At 46.7% G+C, this 16,439-nt stretch overlaps 1 protein-coding gene across 3 annotated transcripts; it reads right to left on the bottom strand.

The window, feature by feature from the left end:
* Nucleotides 1-1,190: 1,190 nt before the first annotated feature.
* Nucleotides 1,191-16,228, bottom strand: bicra (BRD4 interacting chromatin remodeling complex associated protein). Of its 3 annotated transcripts, none has more exons than XM_070829328.1 (14): nt 16,197-16,228; nt 14,142-14,187; nt 14,007-14,052; nt 11,060-13,138; nt 10,690-10,878; nt 8,411-9,037; nt 7,763-8,000; nt 5,657-5,754; nt 5,362-5,496; nt 5,202-5,251; nt 4,960-5,108; nt 4,763-4,857; nt 4,559-4,664; nt 1,191-4,461 (listed from the first exon to the last, which is right to left on the bottom strand). In XM_070829328.1, the coding sequence occupies exons 2-14, from the start codon at nt 14,180-14,182 to the stop codon at nt 2,573-2,575; spliced, it is 5,742 nt and encodes a 1,913-aa protein (XP_070685429.1). In that variant the 5' UTR covers nt 14,183-14,187; nt 16,197-16,228; the 3' UTR covers nt 1,191-2,572. The 3 variants fall into 3 exon arrangements, with proteins under 3 accessions (XP_070685429.1, XP_070685430.1, XP_070685431.1); XM_070829329.1 differs by having other exon boundaries at nt 4,559-4,661; XM_070829330.1 differs by lacking the exon at nt 10,690-10,878.
* Between the last annotated feature and the right edge of the window lie 211 nt (nt 16,229-16,439).

Here is a 16,439-nt window from a genome sequence, read left to right as displayed (position 1 = left end):
TGGACTAAGAACAAGTAATTGTATCATGCAGGAATAACAAGTATCAGGGGAATGGCTCCTCTGAATACTTTAAAATCCAAATGAAGAAATGGAAAAAACTACTCAAAGACAATTTGTTTCATTAATTCTGTAGCTCAGCTGTGATCTTTGCACTCATCGAACACCATCAAGGCTCAGTTTCCTCTACTGTATCACAATCTGGCAACATTTGAGTAAAAGCTGAAATACAAGCTGATATTTAAAGAGTATTTACCACGTTTTTTTATGGAGAAAGCCGACTTCTTCAAGCACCTTGATCTTTCCCTTTCTCCAGCCTTGCCCTCTGCAGCTTGGAAAATATTTTGACTTGAAGAGATCAGTCAGTCTCTCGCAGGAGCTGCTGCTACATGTATGGGTGTACCTCTGACAGCAAATAGGAACCCTCAGTGGAGCGCCAACGCAGTCAGATTACAGAGGATCGTTCTTCTCCGGGGTTTAATGTATTTCAGATGAGCTCCAAATCTGGCGAGGATCCTCACTCTGCTTGCTGAAAGTGCACAAGGCAAACACTAAAACACACAGGCACGCTGCACAGAGGCTGACTTTTCTCTCCTGCGTCTCCTCGTTTAACACGCCTCCTCTTCCAGGGATGCCTGGCAGCACTGTGGGCAGCACCAACGCTCTGCTCCGAGCAGGGATGAACTGGGCTGTGGTCAGAGGGCGTGGACCTGGAGGAGGGGGGTTGTGAATAAATAATTTGGGTGGAGTCATTTCTTTTTTTTACATGACATAACTTCAGTGTCCTTATGCATATTTTGACCAATGAACATAACCTCGTGCTTGCACCCCTTCAGCTGTGGCCTCCAACTCCTCCATGTTTTTAAATTGTTTTCCTGTCTACTCAGCCAACCGTAACATGTCATATGTCTACAGATGTGACACTTTTTTCCCCTCATTAATCTAAACTTTCTTGCTCCTCCCAAACTCTGTGAACCCTCCAGGCCAGAGGCACACACTAATTTTCCACTTCCATACACCCCCTGCTGGATGCCTGATAAAGAACACACCCCATCGCCACCACGATTACCACCATCCACTCCTTAATATCATTCAGCAGTCCTCAGTCATCATTAGTCATCCAAAGGAATGCACACTGAAGATCAGGAGTCACCGTCTAAACTGCTGGACAAAAGACTGGAGGACCTGCTATGTTTCATAAAAGAAGCAAGGTTTAATTTACAGTTTTACTAAATGTACATTTCTTTTTAAAAAGTGTCATTATACACAATAAATACAATACAAAATTAATCTGTAATACTATACTTCAAATTCTCTTACGGTCTTTTTGTACATTATTATTGTTCCTTTTTTTCCATTTCAATGCTTGTGCTGTGTTTGTGTTTGAATTGTCCACCAGGCTTTAAAAAAAAAAAAAAAAAAAAAAAAAAAAAGACAAAAAAAAAAAACACACACACGGGAGGCAGGGATACAGTGGCAGAACGATGAAACAAAAAGACTGAGAACACAGAAAATCAACAGTTAAAACTGTCCTGCCCCCTGCTGACTGAAATGCATAAAGTCCTAACCTGGCATCATACGCAGCGGTGGGGGGGGGCAGGTGTGTGTGGAGGTGTGGTCTAAAAACAAAAACCTGCAAAAACCATGTGACATTAGAAGCAGAGAGGAACTGAATTTCCTTACATTTCATTTACATCTTGACAGTACTCAAGAGTAGTCAAAAGGAAAATAACTTTACAATTTCTCGTAACAAAGTTTCTCAACATGTTTTCTATTTAAATGCATGATATGAAATGCAGGCATAATGGAGGTTGAGGCTAATTGATTTGGCCGATCGCAGACGAGGAGCAGTTTCCTTGTGAGCAGTGTAACCAGGCCTTCAGGTTTATTTACCGTCTAAAGAGATGTATTCCTGATAGAGGTGGACTGTGTCACTTTAGCATGTGCTGTTTGACTCTGTAGGGCAGTGTCATCTTTGTGATGAGAGAATAAAACTTGGTAAAGGAAGACGCTGTATGCATTATGACATTTTACAGTATGAACCCAATTGTATTCTCTTCTCCCGCTCAGCTGCAGGTAGCCAAGTTAAAGAAATGCCTGACTTCTGAACTGTTTAAACGAGCTGCCTGATGCTCACTGGGACACCGTTTAAACCAGGAGGTGAACTGAGGTGGACAGAGACCAGCGCTCAGGCCACATGAAAGGAATGTAAGCATACTGAAAGAAGAGAATAAAGGTGAAAAAGGAAGAAAGAAAGAGAGAACGTCATCCTCTGACAATTTCATTTTGTTACTTGAGCTTGGCTGAGAGAACACATACAAAATGCCAGGCACCTTCGAGTCTGCAATTCACAGAGACAGTTTTTACCTTCGACCACATTCTCACGTATTCCACCACAGGTCTACCTCAGGCTGTAAAAGACAAAGAAATGTCTGGACAATTCAAATGGACAAACAAAGCCAACACAGCTTGGCAGAGTAGTACAGTGATACTGTTTTCACAGTGCCCCCTTCTGCTGCCTCCAAATCTGTCTCTTAGTCCCCCCTCGTCAGTCCGGCCTGGGGCTGAGGGGCTGTTATCTGCTTTGAGTCTGGGGCACCAGGCTGCCATTGTGGCCGCGGCCACCGACCTGAGGGTGCTGGGCCAAGGAGGAGGACGAGGACGCAGAGGAGGAGGGTGGGACTGAGGGTCTGTGGGATGAGGCTGCCGAGCCCCCTGGGCGCTGGCTTTGGTGTTGGTGGGACCTGCTGTTGCCCCCTTTAATGTGGTGCCCGCGGGCAGAGGGCTCCTGCTGCAGGTTTAGGATGCTGTCGATGGCGCACTGCAGGTGCTCATTCAGAGAGTCGTCCGGGGGGCTGCCGCTGGAGAAGCTGGCGTTATCCATGTCGGGGGAGTCTGACTTACAGCGTTTGGCAGGAAGCAAAGAGTCTCGTGTGAAGGACGACTCCGGAGAGGGAGGCCCGGGGGCATGCTGATCCATTCTGAATGTCCCACCTGCCCTGTGTCTATTTTTTCCACTCGCCCTCTTGTATTTACTTACATCTGTCTCTTGGTCTGCGTGCTCCTCCCCTCTCTCCTTTGCCCCCTCCCTGTCTAGTAGCTGTGGGAGATGGTGGTGTTGCGTGGTTTTGATACCACGGTTAAACACCTCGTCCATTTCGTCCAGCCCCTGCATTGCACTCCCTAAACGGCCTGTTTCGTGGCTTGACTCTGTGTGAGTGTGCGAGGTCTCCCTGCCTCTTTTCTCCACCTTCACGCTGGCTATCACTGTCCGCTCTGAGGGAGGAGATGAGGCCTCGTGCCTGGGGGGTGACGGTGTCGGTCTGGGGTAGGACAAACTCTCGTCTCCTCCCCCTGGGACACCGGGTCTGACTCGGGGGCTAATGTTTTCCCGGTATGTTTTTCGAAGGGGGAGACGGCAGGTTGTCTGTGAGGGAGCAGCAGTGGAGGCAGAATTGTGTTTGACCCCGCCAACATCGTGGTGATCCAAAGTCCCGTTCATTTGAGTAGTGGAGGAGGTGGAGGTGGACAACGACCAAGTGTGAGAGGAAGAGGTAGTGGAAGATGGGGCTGCACTGGGGGGAGCATTTCCTCTCAGTGGTGGGTTACACTGAGTGGTTGCTGTGGTGCCCGATGAGGCAGAAGAAGCAGTGCATACGGGTGACTGAGTTCTGATGACTGTAGTAGGAGTAGTTGATAAAGGATGGGACTTTGGGTGGGGCACAGCAGCGTCGAACTGAGGCTGAGTCTGAGGCTGGGATAGGGACTGGCTGCTCTGCTGAGGTTGAGGTGTGTGCACTGGGTCTAAGGCAGTGTTGTGGACCACCTTACTGAATCCTGTTTGATCCTGCTTGATCTTAAGCTTCAAACCTATTCTCCTGCGAGCCTCGTAGGTCTTCATAGGCGGTTTGCTGGTTCTCTGCGGAAGAGCGTCGTCGTCATCGGCTGCTTGAGAGTTGAAAGATGAAGAGGAGAAAGAGGACGATGCTGCTGGAGCACGACTGAAGGAGGAGGAGCTCTGGCTGGTGGTTTCGGCCACCAGTCTGCCCGCTGCAGCTGGAGGTGGGGGACAGCTGCTGGACCAGGACACAGAGGCCCCGCCTCCACCCTGCTTTATTACTAGTTTGGTAGGGGGGAAATGGGAGGTGGAGGGAGCAGGAGGTGCTGGAGCAGGTGCTGGGGCGGGGGCAGGAGCTGGAGCTGGAGCAGAAACAGGAGCCGGAGCTGCAGCTGCAGCTGGTGCTGGGGCTGGGGTAGGGGTTGGGGCTGGGGCTGGAGTTGGGGTGGGTGCAGGAGGATGGTTTGGAGCGATGTTTTGAGGAGCGGCTGGGGCTGGAGCAACAGGTGCTGCAGCAGGGACAGCGGCAGCTACACCTCCACTCACTGAGGCGGGCTCAGCAGAAGATGATTTCTGTTGGGATGAAACCACACTCTCCAACATCCGCACATTTGCCACAAACTCCTCTGCAATGAAATAAACACAATTTTGTCATTAGCAAACACCCAGTTTCAATCAAGACAGCCACAACACCATGTATGGCCAAAGACTGCGGTCGGGTACCTGGTCTCTCCTTGGCCAAAATCCTGTCCTGACTCAACGCAATCTTCTCCTCCTGAATGAACATCCGATCAATCATCACCATCTCTGCCGAGGGGCCCAGTCTCTGCTCAGGTTCAAACACCGAAATCCATCAGTTCAAAATCAATTCAAGACAAAGGAGACATCAAGAAGACAAATGGCGGGAATGCTGGTTTATAAACTTACTTTTGACTCAGCAAAGAGCAGGTAGCGATATTTATCCAGCATGGCCTGGGTCCTTTTCAGCAGATGGCAGGAGACCTTCTCAAATTCATCATCCACTGTGTATAAGAGAATGAAGATGTTTAGTTTGAAGGTTGTGAAACCAGGAAAAATGTACTGAACTGTACATCAGCTGCACAAGAGGCTCATGAGTTGGTTACCTCTTTGATAGTCTTGAGAAGAGTTGGCAGTTCCCTGGTAGAGATGGTAAGGCAGCAGTCTGTGCAGTGTGTCCTCAAAAGAGTGGAAAGGAGCACTGTAGTTTGGGTGAAGCACCGAACCCTGCTGTTTCCTCAGCTGTTCTAGCATCCTGCAGTGAGGTGAGTATAAAGAAATACTATTTACAAAAAAGGGGCATCGCTAAACAGTTAACATATGCCATTAAAATGCACTGGGCACAGACCTGGCTTCTTTGCTGGGCTCTGCACTGAAAGGCATCTTCATTGTTGTTGTCTGTGATGTGAGCAAGCAGATGAAAACCAGGGATTAATCCTTTAGGCTGAAACTTGAATATTAAAGGCATCTTTTTAGGACCTCACTAGCATGCAAAGACACTCCTATACCTGAGTTTGTACTGGAGCTGGGGGCTGTGGAGCAGGCATTTGAGGCAGATTAGCTCCTAACACCTGTATCTGCATCCCACCTTTCCCCAGAGTCATCCCACCGACTGAGCTGATCACTCCTGGCTTTGGCTGAACCTGCGGGGAAGATCAGGAGGAAGGTTAAACACTGGCAAAATACATTCAGAAACTCATTCAAAATCACTTTGAAATTCAGTAATGGTGGGAAAGATTACACATGACACACTAAAACCACCATCAGTGTCCTTGGAGGAATTCACTTAGTGATGCTATCTACCTGTGCAGGCTGGGTAAGGCTGGCAGGAGTGACAGTCTGATTCACCATTGCTCCGGCTGGCCCTTGGGCTCCTGAGAATACCTGTAAGTCACTTGATGCTACAACAGGAGGAAACAGATCATTACCAGGGGAAATACTTTAAGGTGTGTTCAGTAGTGGTGAAACAGGAAGCTTTGATCCGTCCGTCCAGGTCTTTGGATTCTACTTTCTAAAAAACGTAAGTACACGGAGAACAAAACGCTGTGAACGGTTCAACAAGACTGAGAATTTAAAGCACAGAAAGAGACAAAGACACCTCTGAGCACATGGTTAAATAACAACATCAGAGATCACCAATTATTGGTAAAAGAAACAGGCAAGATTAGCATAAAAATCTGTGCAGATGTAAATAGGAATAAGCTTCTTTCAATGTCTAGTGCACTGTAAATTTTAGTTCAGCTCTGCTTTGCTCTCTTTTCTTTACTATTTTGATGATGCTGTACACCAGTGTTAGGCAGCAACACGTTACTGTAACTTTACAACAGTTTCAAAAACAGAAATCATATTAGAGTTATTGATCCAAATAACGCTGCATTACTGCTTTGCCAGAACCTTGGTAGGCTACTCTAGGTAACTCTTAAGAACACAATCACCCGTTGTGAACTTTCTGTGAGCAGAGAGACGCCTCTAACCATGAAAAACATGACATCTAATTTATTGAAGCATCTGATGCAGCAGCACATTAGTGTGAGACTTGTTGAAAACACACACCAGGGCTGACAGGGAGGCCTCTACTGCCAGTAATGCCTTCACTCCAGCTAAACAACAGAAAATGGATTCCAAAGCAGAGCACAGTGGTGGAGAGAGATTAAGTGGACAAGATCAGAGGAAGCTCATCACTGGCTTTATCATAGAGGAGATGTTACCACAGTCATTTAGACAAATTACAGAGAAAATATATAAGCGAGGAGCAATGTCAAGCTGCCAGAGCGAAAGATTTGGCAGCTTGACTGGCAACCGGCTAAAGAACATGTGGTCATAGAATCTAATTTGAAAGCCACAGTAAGTAAGAGAGGTAAGCTTTGTTTCCACCACAGCTGACACCTGGACAGCTAACAACAAAAACTCTCTGGGTGTAACAGTTCACACATGTGATGTTATTTCCACAGAGATAGAACAAATTCTTTCATCACACAGGCTGCTTGGCGAAGTTGTAGCTGCAGTGACAGACAATGCATCACATTCTGCCCAGGCGTTTAAAACATATCAGCCTGACAATTCAGAGTCTGATTCAGAACTAGAAGACAAAAGTGACGAGGTTGTGACTTTTATAGATCTCACAGAAGCCTTCTCCGCTGAGACTGAGGTGAGTTTACTCTTCCCTCACATTATAGGTGTGCATCACAAATAATTAACCTAATTTACACTGATGAGGTTGTGAAATTCTTCACTTCCAGGGTTGTGTACAGGAGAGGTGTTACAAAATGCACAGTTCATTAGATCCAGGCAAATTGAACTACAATTGCATCAGAAATTTGTGGAGAAAGTCAACCACAGAGCTCCTTTTATGAGACCGTTTTCAGGATAACCGCAAATTTCCATGAATGAGCTGAGAAGCCTTTGTGTCAAACTGGGAATTAGGTGCCTCAACGACAAGCAGCACCAATTCCTGCGGAAGTGCTGCAGTACCGTCATTAAGCTGCTTACAGGAGCATTGGACATCTTACCAGGGTACAGCTGCTGTTATGGGACTCTATCAACAACTCTCTAAGTCGAGCACACTTGCGTTGAAAGACACCCTCTCGAGGATGACAGCTGGCTTTACAGGTGTCATTGTGAAGCATTGTGAATAAATAAAAACAGTGTAAACTTGCCCGACACTGGTGGACACGAGCGATTTATTCCTTTCGCTACCACGTTTAAACAAAGATGGTATCATTCCTCATATTGCACCTTAATTTAAAAAGTGTTGAATACTTAATACATTTTAAGATTTTATTTAAAAACTGGAAATCTTGAATATTGTTTTCATTTAAGACCATGGACAAAGGTTCCTTCCTTTAAGTGTAAATCGTTTTGTGAACGTTGCATGCCGTTCCCCATTATTAGTGGTAAAATGTGTCTCACCAGCAGGAGTTTTGACGAGCACTGACGTCGGCTGCAGCACTGAGGGAAGCTGAGCAGGTGTACCAGTGCTGGCTGATGATGCAGTCACCACTTTATCAACAGGCACATCTTGCTGGGAGCTGAACTGACTGGTGGCTTGAGGCTGAGGCTGAGGCAGAGGCTGGGGCTGAGGCAGAGGCAGAGGTTGGGGCTGAGGCTGAGCAGGCTGCTTGGCCTGCAGCAGGATGTTCTGCTGGACCTAAAAACACATCAGAGCAGTTTTCTTACATATTTTGTATTCACGAAATTGTAGAATTTGGTTTCCTAAAGCTTCTCTGATGCCTTCGTACTGATAAGTTGATCACTAATCCAATCACCAACTGGATATGATGCATTTACACTGGAGTGTGAAGTCCTGGCAACACTGAGTACACTCACCTATTGACAGTAGTAACATATGGGATATCTTTGCCCTCTTTCCAATCCACTGAATTTAGTTGAATGGTGAAAAACATTTACGATCATATATGCATCGAACGTGAAATTATAAACGGGCAAAACCAGCTCATATTTTTAACATGTGAAATCAAACTGCACACAATGATTTTACTAGTTAGACCAAATAACAGGTTTTCAATTAGAAAAGTGTACGGAGAACTGGGACAATACCTGGTGAAGCTTATCCAGCAGCTGTTTCTGCTGAGGTGAGGGCTGTGTGATGCCTGACAGGGTCTGAATTTGCGCTCCTACTAATTGCAGGTGGTGCTGCTGCTCTGCTGTCAGGCCCTGGATGGGGACCTGGGTTTTGACAACAGCAGTGGCAGAAGTGCTGACAGGGGGAGCAGTGAACGGGTGCTGTGCAGGTGGTGCAGGAGGAGGCTTGGGTGACTGTGACATTGGAGGCATATCTTGTTGATAAGGGGCGGGCTGAGAGGCCGGCCGAGGCTGAGGCTGAAGCTGCACTTGAATGTGTGCCTGCTGGGGCTGTGTCTGCTGTGGTTGGCCTTGTGGAGGTGGCTGGGGGGACTCTGCTATTTGGTTATGGACAATAAAGAGCGGAGGATGAGAAGAGGGTGTGCATGAGCGGGAGGGAGTTTGAGACTGTGTCTGACTCTGAGGGGCAGGATGTGACTGCTGTTGATGGTGTGGTGACTGGATCTGCTGGCTCAGAGTGAGTGGAGACTGGGAGGGCTGGGGGCTGTCTGCCACTGGGGCCGCCGCGGTGTGAGTGGTCAAGGCCGGTGAGGGAGACATGCCCTGGATCTTCAGGGTCTGCTTATGTCCACTGGAGGGTACCTGGAGAAGTGGAATCATAATAGACTGATATGCTTATTTGATTCAAGAGTGCAAACAAAATTTCAACACAGGGGAAAGTTGGGAGATCACGCACAATAAACACACGTATTGAAAGTTCGTCATGCACACAGCATATAGTAAATGTGATTTTAATACATGGTCCAAGATTTAAAATAGGGCTGGGCGATATGGCTCTTCTCAGAATCTTAATCAGAATGTTTTTGACACCAATATTATGCAAATGAGGGACAAATTAAAGGAAAAACCAACATGAATCCTCCAGAACAGCTTCAGTGCTCCACATCAAGCCTGTGAAACTCTACTGGAGGGCTGAACACCACTCCCCCACAAGGTATTTCCTCAGTTACATACATGACCTTTACTTAATCAGGTTATATCATGGAGATCAAGATCTGTTTTTCAAGAGACATCTGAGAATATCAGATAGAAAAAAAAAAATAAACATAACCAGACAATAACAGGAGGGCACATGGCATTAAAGATGATGGTGGAGAGAATTATCTTACACGTTGGTCCAAAACCTTCGACAGGCGTTTTAGTTCACATCATTTCAAACTATTCAGTGCAAAAAAAACCTACATTTCATGTGTTTCTCCACTTGTTTATTTAGGTTTTTCCTTTAATTTGTCCCCATCTACCCATCTGTATCTATATATACGAAAATATGAAATTATCGCCCAGCCCTAATGCAAAATTACACAAATGTGGGTAAAAAAACACCAAACAATACAAAAGCAAAGTGTTAGACTTTAAAATCTATTAGTTGCTGAAGTAAAAGTAGTAGAAGCCCATTGAATTTTTCTAGCGTTTGAGGAAGATTAGACATAAAAAAAGGGAGCAATGATCACTTGGCGAGCCAAAAAGAAAAACAGTTCACAAAAAGCAAGAAGTCAAGATCTGCGGGCCTGTGATGGTGAAGTAGAAGGTGATCTGAAGGCTTTAGGGACGGGGGACAAGGGAGCATGTAATTATCATATTGGGGGTCATTACACTGGTCAGACTAGGGGTTACAAGGGGTGGTGGCACTGTAAGCATATGAGGATCTAAATGAGAAGTGCAGTAATGAGAGGAGTGGATCTATTGATCTGTCACTGGTCAGTAATGCAGCAGATGAAGGTGAGTTAATTGGATTTAATTGAGCAAGGTGAGTGGATTGAATCTGATTGAGCAAAGTGTTAGTAAAGAGGTGAACAAGTTGCACTTGGCACCTTGGTAACTCTTTCAGTAAGCATGAGCATGGTTTTGTATTCTGTTACACAACAGTAGAATGGATGAAAAACATATCAGATTAGTTAAACAATTAGTTTAAGTTAAAAAAAAAAAAAGAACTGGCACTTGATTGGTAGTCCCAAATTTTACAGAGGTGCATATAGTTAAATATTAAAATAGTACAGTGGTTGACACACAGTGCATGTGGACAACTGGAATGATCATGCCTTTACATTTAACACAGCGATGTAAGAAACAAACAGAAGCAGCAAGCGAATGAGTGACTGTGGGAGGCATGAAAGGAATGAGTAATGCAGAAGATTAGTAGAGAGCAGTGATGGGGAAAGATCAGATACCCTAAAAATTGTGGCAGCGGCAGCAGCAACAAGTGGGTGGGGCTTGACATAAAGGGGCATTTCTACCTGCTTTACCACTGCTGTCATGTGGGAGGGGCCGGGGGGAGGGCTGTGGCTCTGACCCAACCAAGAGTCAGCTAATTGGCTGTCATGGACAGCGGGGGCCGGAGCAGTGATGTTGTTGCTGCTGACGATTACAGACGCTGGTACGCCCACAGAGGGGGTTGACTCATTCTCTGTTTGGTGGTGCTGCTCCTGATAGGAGTATATTTACCATTTCAGGACGAGGGAGGGAAGGAGGAAGGGGATTGGAGGGAGGGGGGAGTGAAATAGTAAACCAAAGAGGTCAGACCAAGATATCACTCCGTGCATGTTATTTATTTGTCAAGACAATTGTTAACTGTACACATTCAACAAATTTGAGTGGAGCACTGACCTGTTGTAGGAACATCTGCAGAGACTCTGGGCTCAGGATCATACTGGAGCCCTGGTTGGTGAACAGTAACCTCCCTGGACTGTGCTGAGCCTGAGGGGGGACCAGCCCCACCGCTGTCACAGAGGAAGAGGTGGACACGGACATGGACGGAGAAGAGCAGGGTACTGTGGTAGCCGTGGACACTGAGGAAACCGGTTGCATGGCGAGGATAGAGGATTGTGGTACATGCTGCTGAGTGGGATGAGCAGCCTGGTCTGTGGAGCTACCCAGCACAGTAACACACTCTCCAGACTGGCCTTGAGCCATGGTTGCTGCTCCTGTGCTGCTGCTGCTGGGGACTCCACCTGGTTGGGGTTGCAGGGCTGGCTGCAGGCTGACGGCGGGGCTCAGCCCCTCCACCTGACTGAGCATGGTCAGGGAGTTCTGGATTGGCATGCCCTGTATGACTGTCTGGGCATGACCTGAGACAGTGTGTGTCTGTGTCCCGCTTTGACTCTGAGCCAATGAGACAGGCATCTGAAAAAGGGTGGGGGTGCCCATCTGGCCAGACTGGAGCTGAATGGGTCCAGAGAGGATGTGGGCAGCCCCAGGGTGGCCATGTGAAGTCAGCACCTGACCCAAGTTGATGTTCTGGTTTGCAGTTAAGATCTGGTTTGCAATGAGCTGTCCACCAGGACCCTGACTAGTAATGATGTGGCCCCCGGGGTGCTGGGTCAGGATCTGCCCACCTGCTTGTAGCTGTGGCAGGAGAAACTGATGGTTCTGACCTTGAAGAACTGTCTGAGAGGGAATAACGATGCTGCCTTGTTGGTTTAACAAGTGTACACTGAGGGGCTTGCCGGATGGTTGTGCTGCTTGTTGTTTGAATAGGGTTTGTTGAAACTGAGGGGCTTGTGTTGTGGCTTGAGTACTCAGGACAACGTTAGAGCCTGGCTTTCCTGTCAGGAAGGCTACATTCTGAGTTGTAGAGACTGGAATTTGCTGCAGCCCCAGAGCCTTGTGGGCATCATTTTGTAGGGGTTGGGGTGCTGGCTGTGGCTGCTGTTGTTGCTGTTTGAAGAGTTTCGGTTGGATGGCTCCCCCCTGGGGGGGTTTAGGCTGAATGGGTGTTGGTGTGCGTTGGATGATCACGTTCTGCATGATTTGGCCTTGAGTTTGAGTCTGGGGTCCAATTCCTGAACTTAGAGGGGTGCTGCCAAAGCCCACAAGCCCAGCAGGAGCAGTCATTGTACCGCCACTGGTGCTGTTAGTGCTGCTGACACAAACAGCCGGTCCATTTAAAGCTGGAGATCCCAAAGTGGCTTTGTTACCTTGGATCAGAAGTCCACCCCCTGAGCCTCCAAGTCCCGCTTGAGAACCAGCACCTGATACCTCTGGCCCAGACTGGTGCAGCTGGTAACCACCCATGGCCTTAGCCAGGATTGGCTGCCCAGACTGATTGATAGTCATGACTGTAGGCTGACCCACAACCTGAATCTGTCCGATACCCAAATGTCCAGACTGACTTCCATTGGGAAGAGCTTGGAGACTTGAAATGGGTTGAAGCGTCACATTTCCCAGGCCCACAGGCTGCATAAATGGCTGCACACTAATGGCCTTGTTCATGACCTGGGGTTGGAGTTGAAGGCCCTGCTGGGCAAGCACTGACCCCAGCATGTCAGCTGTGGCATTGGGAGGAGTAGCAGTGGTGCTTGGGGCTGACCCAGGGAAAATTGCTGCTGCTCCTCCTACACCAACACCTATGCCTACACCTACAGTGCTCCCAGCACCAGAGAGGCTGGCATCAGGCAGTGTCTGAACCACCTGCGTAAGGCCTGGAATCCCAAAGGAGCCCAGGTCCAGCTCAGCCTCTGCCTCCTGTAAGCTTTGCTCTGTGATGTTGGCTTCGGCCAAGCTCTGCTGCAGGATGTCACATGGCTCGTGATTTGTCCCAATGCCATTGCTCCCACCTTCACCACCTGGGGATCCTCCCAAGATGTCATCATCCTCCAGGAAGTCCAGGTCAACACTGACTCTGGGCAGGACTGCCGGCTCATTGGCCGACAGCTGGACTGCAGGCTGGACCTCTGGAACATGGCCCTTTAAGGAAAGAGGAAAGAAGTGAAAACAGGTGACGGATGAATTTTGATGGATTGAAGTGATGGCGAGGAGTTTAACTAAGTTAACGCAGAAATGCAGACATGAAAACCCCATAAAAACCTCCTGTCACGTCGTGGCACGTCAAAGCTCAGAGTGTAGACATGTTAGTGGAAAGGGAGGGTATTTGGAGATGCATGCTACATTGATGGATAGAAAACAGAAGGAAGAGGATTGGGGGATTTTACTCACCCCAGTGGTAGAGAAGAACGAGCTGGAGGGGTCACTCGAACCATCCAAAAGGTCGTCAGTGTCCAACTACAGACACACCCACCCAGGATAGGACAGACAGAAACCAAAGGCACCCAAACCAGCAGGCAAAAGCCACCAGGACAGAGAAACATACAAACCATCAAACAGAGGAGGAGGGCAAGGAAAGGATAGAGCACAGTCCAGAGAACCCAGATCGTAAAGAACCGGCGAAAAGATAAGCGACAGGAGGGCAAAATGATAGGAATAACACGGAGTTGGGAAGCGTTAGTGTTAGCGTTTTGTATTTTGTGAATTAGCCTAATAAAAAGGGAATGCAGGCTGAAACCATAAATAGTGCAATCAAAAAGCAAAGGCAACCATTAAGCAGAGGAAGCAGTGAAATAAAAAATAAAAACTGAAAGCAGTGTGGGACGGGGGGGGGTTCAGAGTGCACCAACGTGTGAGCTCAAAGTGGCTTAATTACAGAGTCATGCGAGCCCCAGCTAAAATACACACGATTAAGACTCCTCTTCACGTCAATTACAAACCCATCGTTTGTAGCCATAAATCACAAGCATAACATAAATGTCTCCTTTCACCTTCTTTCGCTCATACTCACATGGGTCTCAGATCCATGAAGAAAGTCATTGAGAGCTTCAGGGTCACTGCAGGAGAAAACAACATGATTCAACGCAACAGTACGAGAGAGAGATGAAAAGTAACACTGATCTTTCACTGGGTCAGCGATGCTTACCAAATTACATCTAGAAGGCACCTGCCGTCTTCATCATCCATGACAACTGTTAAAGGTGAAAAGAGTTTTAAAGTCCATTGTTTCAATGCTCTTCATAAAATAAAATAAAATAAAAACTCCCCCAAAATTAATATTTTCAACTATGTGTACATACTTACATGTACATTATATGGTTATTATATCAACACCACAGCGCATGATATTATTATTACAGCCCCAAATGTGATGCTAGTGGAACAATGAGGTTTGAGTGTGGACTCATGTCGTATTTTGAAAGGAATAAGCCACATCTGATGATGATGATGATGATGATGATGATGAGCAAAAACTGCGAGACCCATTTCAAATGGTCCCCTGCGTCAGTGTGACATGGAGCAGTTGTACACGATTAACAATCATTTTATAGTGAAAAATTAAAATGACATTTGTTGCATTCTTCCAGCAAAGTTCTGCTTCTTAATTATCATTTTATTTCAACATGGATGGTCCTAATAAACCGGTGTTAACACGCAAAACCTTAATATCTTGATTTCGTATGGTTGCTCTGGAGTTTAACATATCACAGTAGATTTTAATTAAGCTTCTTAATGACCTTTAGATTGTCTGGGACAAATGATTGGAACAGGTTCAAGACTCGTGTTACATTCGAGCAACCAGACATGTTTTTGTTGTTGTTATAAAAGAATTACTATAATTGTCCTCACAAAATCCAGCAGAGACCAAACATAGAAACATGTAGTTATCTTGGTAAGTCTACTGGTGGGGATCTTTTTTCTTAAAAAAAAAATAAAAAAAAATAAAAATCAATGCCAAGAGTAATTTTTTTTTAATCTCACAATTACTGTACACATCCAAATTATTGATAAGGACTCGGATCATGACATCTCTTATTGCTGTCAGGCATCTCTGGAGTTTGTTGTGGCTCTTCTGAGAATAAAACAAGCGCAGAAGCAACTTGCTGGACTTTAACAACCATGTTGGCATTTGTAGTTTAGATATATGGGTTACTTACATAAATATAATAAAGTTTACATTTCAGCGCATCTCCATCAGTTGTAACATGTCGTGTTGTCATGCACACACTGAATAACAAGAAGAGCTCGAGCTGTTATGAGCTCCTGAGGAGATCAAACAGCAGATCTGTTGGCTAAACACGGAGAAACAGCGGACTGACGATAGACAACAAACTGAAAACGCGCGGTTTTCACGCAGCCTGGACAGATTTCTAATGCGGGCTCCGGCTGATTTCACCACAGCTCTCCGCCACCGTTCACAACACCTCCGCCGACACAAAGACGACAAGTCACCCACATTTCCACGCAGACATGTAACCGCGGCGGTGAGGGGAGCGCATCCCCAGTTGCCGCTCTAAAAAAGGCAGCGGATCGTAGCCATTACTCGGTCAGAGCACAGCCAGTGCGCAGGATATGAATGGAGACACTGCAAGCGGCTTGCTACATGCTAGCTTGTGTTTTCAAAGAGCTTTGCATGCATATTTTGCCGGATCGTTACAACACATGAAGTTCAGCAGCTACACGCTTGACTTAAGACTCTAATTTAACAAAACGTTTCATTCCAAATCCCCGTTTCGCCTCTACTTCCAGCATTTTGATGCACCTGGGTTGAATTTCGTTAGCCTAGCTAGCTAGCCTGCTAAGCCAAGCAGCTATCAACAATATTCAGGCGTACAGCTAGCTTGAGCCTTTGACATTCAAAACAAACCACCGAGTGACACAATTTTAACACCCGTACTGCACGGCGGCACCTCGATTCAGCCGAGACGAGGCGGTAATGTGTGCCTGGAAGTGTGAACGCAATTGCGTAGCGAGCTATCTGTGTCTCCTTGCAAGCAAAATATGAGTTAATGTTGGAATACTCCTGGATGAGGGGGGTATGCTTGGGAATTCGGTGGAAAATTATCATGTTTGCCGGGTGTTGCAGCAGTGTGGCGCTTCGATTGCGGCAGCTGTGCAGTTAGCGGCTTCGCTGCAGTGCGCGAATATTGCAGCTTTGTTGCAGTTATTCGGATTAATTGAGAAATTGTAACAAACTCACCCGAGACGATAGAGGTGCAGGCAGCGCGGGGTCTCCAGGACAGCCTCGCACGGGCTGCTGTACAGGACCCAACTACAGGCAGGAAACAGGTGGCCAGCGTCGTGCCTGATTGAAATGTCAACGCCTCGCCGACGTGCACTCTTTGAAAACAATTGAAGTTGGTGCCTTTTTTTGCTCTTACAGGATGGAGTTTGAGATGTAAAAGGTAACGACACAACGGTGTTTGTGCAATGTGATCATATG

This window comes from Pempheris klunzingeri, chromosome 4 (genome assembly GCF_042242105.1).
Source record: "Pempheris klunzingeri isolate RE-2024b chromosome 4, fPemKlu1.hap1, whole genome shotgun sequence".
NCBI lineage: Eukaryota > Metazoa > Chordata > Actinopteri > Acropomatiformes > Pempheridae > Pempheris > Pempheris klunzingeri.
The sequence above is the reverse complement of the archived record's forward strand: the minus strand, read 5'-3'. Positions and strand labels throughout refer to the sequence as shown.

What these genes read in the sequence shown, in the direction of transcription:
- bicra (XM_070829328.1), bottom strand. Translation starts at nt 14,182, where the DNA reads ATGGATGATGAAGACGGCAGGTGCCTTCTAGATGTAATTTG. An exon ending in TGCTGGATAAGCTTCACCAG is followed by an intron (nt 8,001 to 8,410) that starts GTATTGTCCCAG and finishes ATGTGTTTTTAG; the next exon opens with GTCCAGCAGAACATCCTGCT. An exon ending in GCCTTACCCAGCCTGCACAG is followed by an intron (nt 5,497 to 5,656) that starts GTAGATAGCATC and finishes TCTTCCCCGCAG; the next exon opens with GTTCAGCCAAAGCCAGGAGT.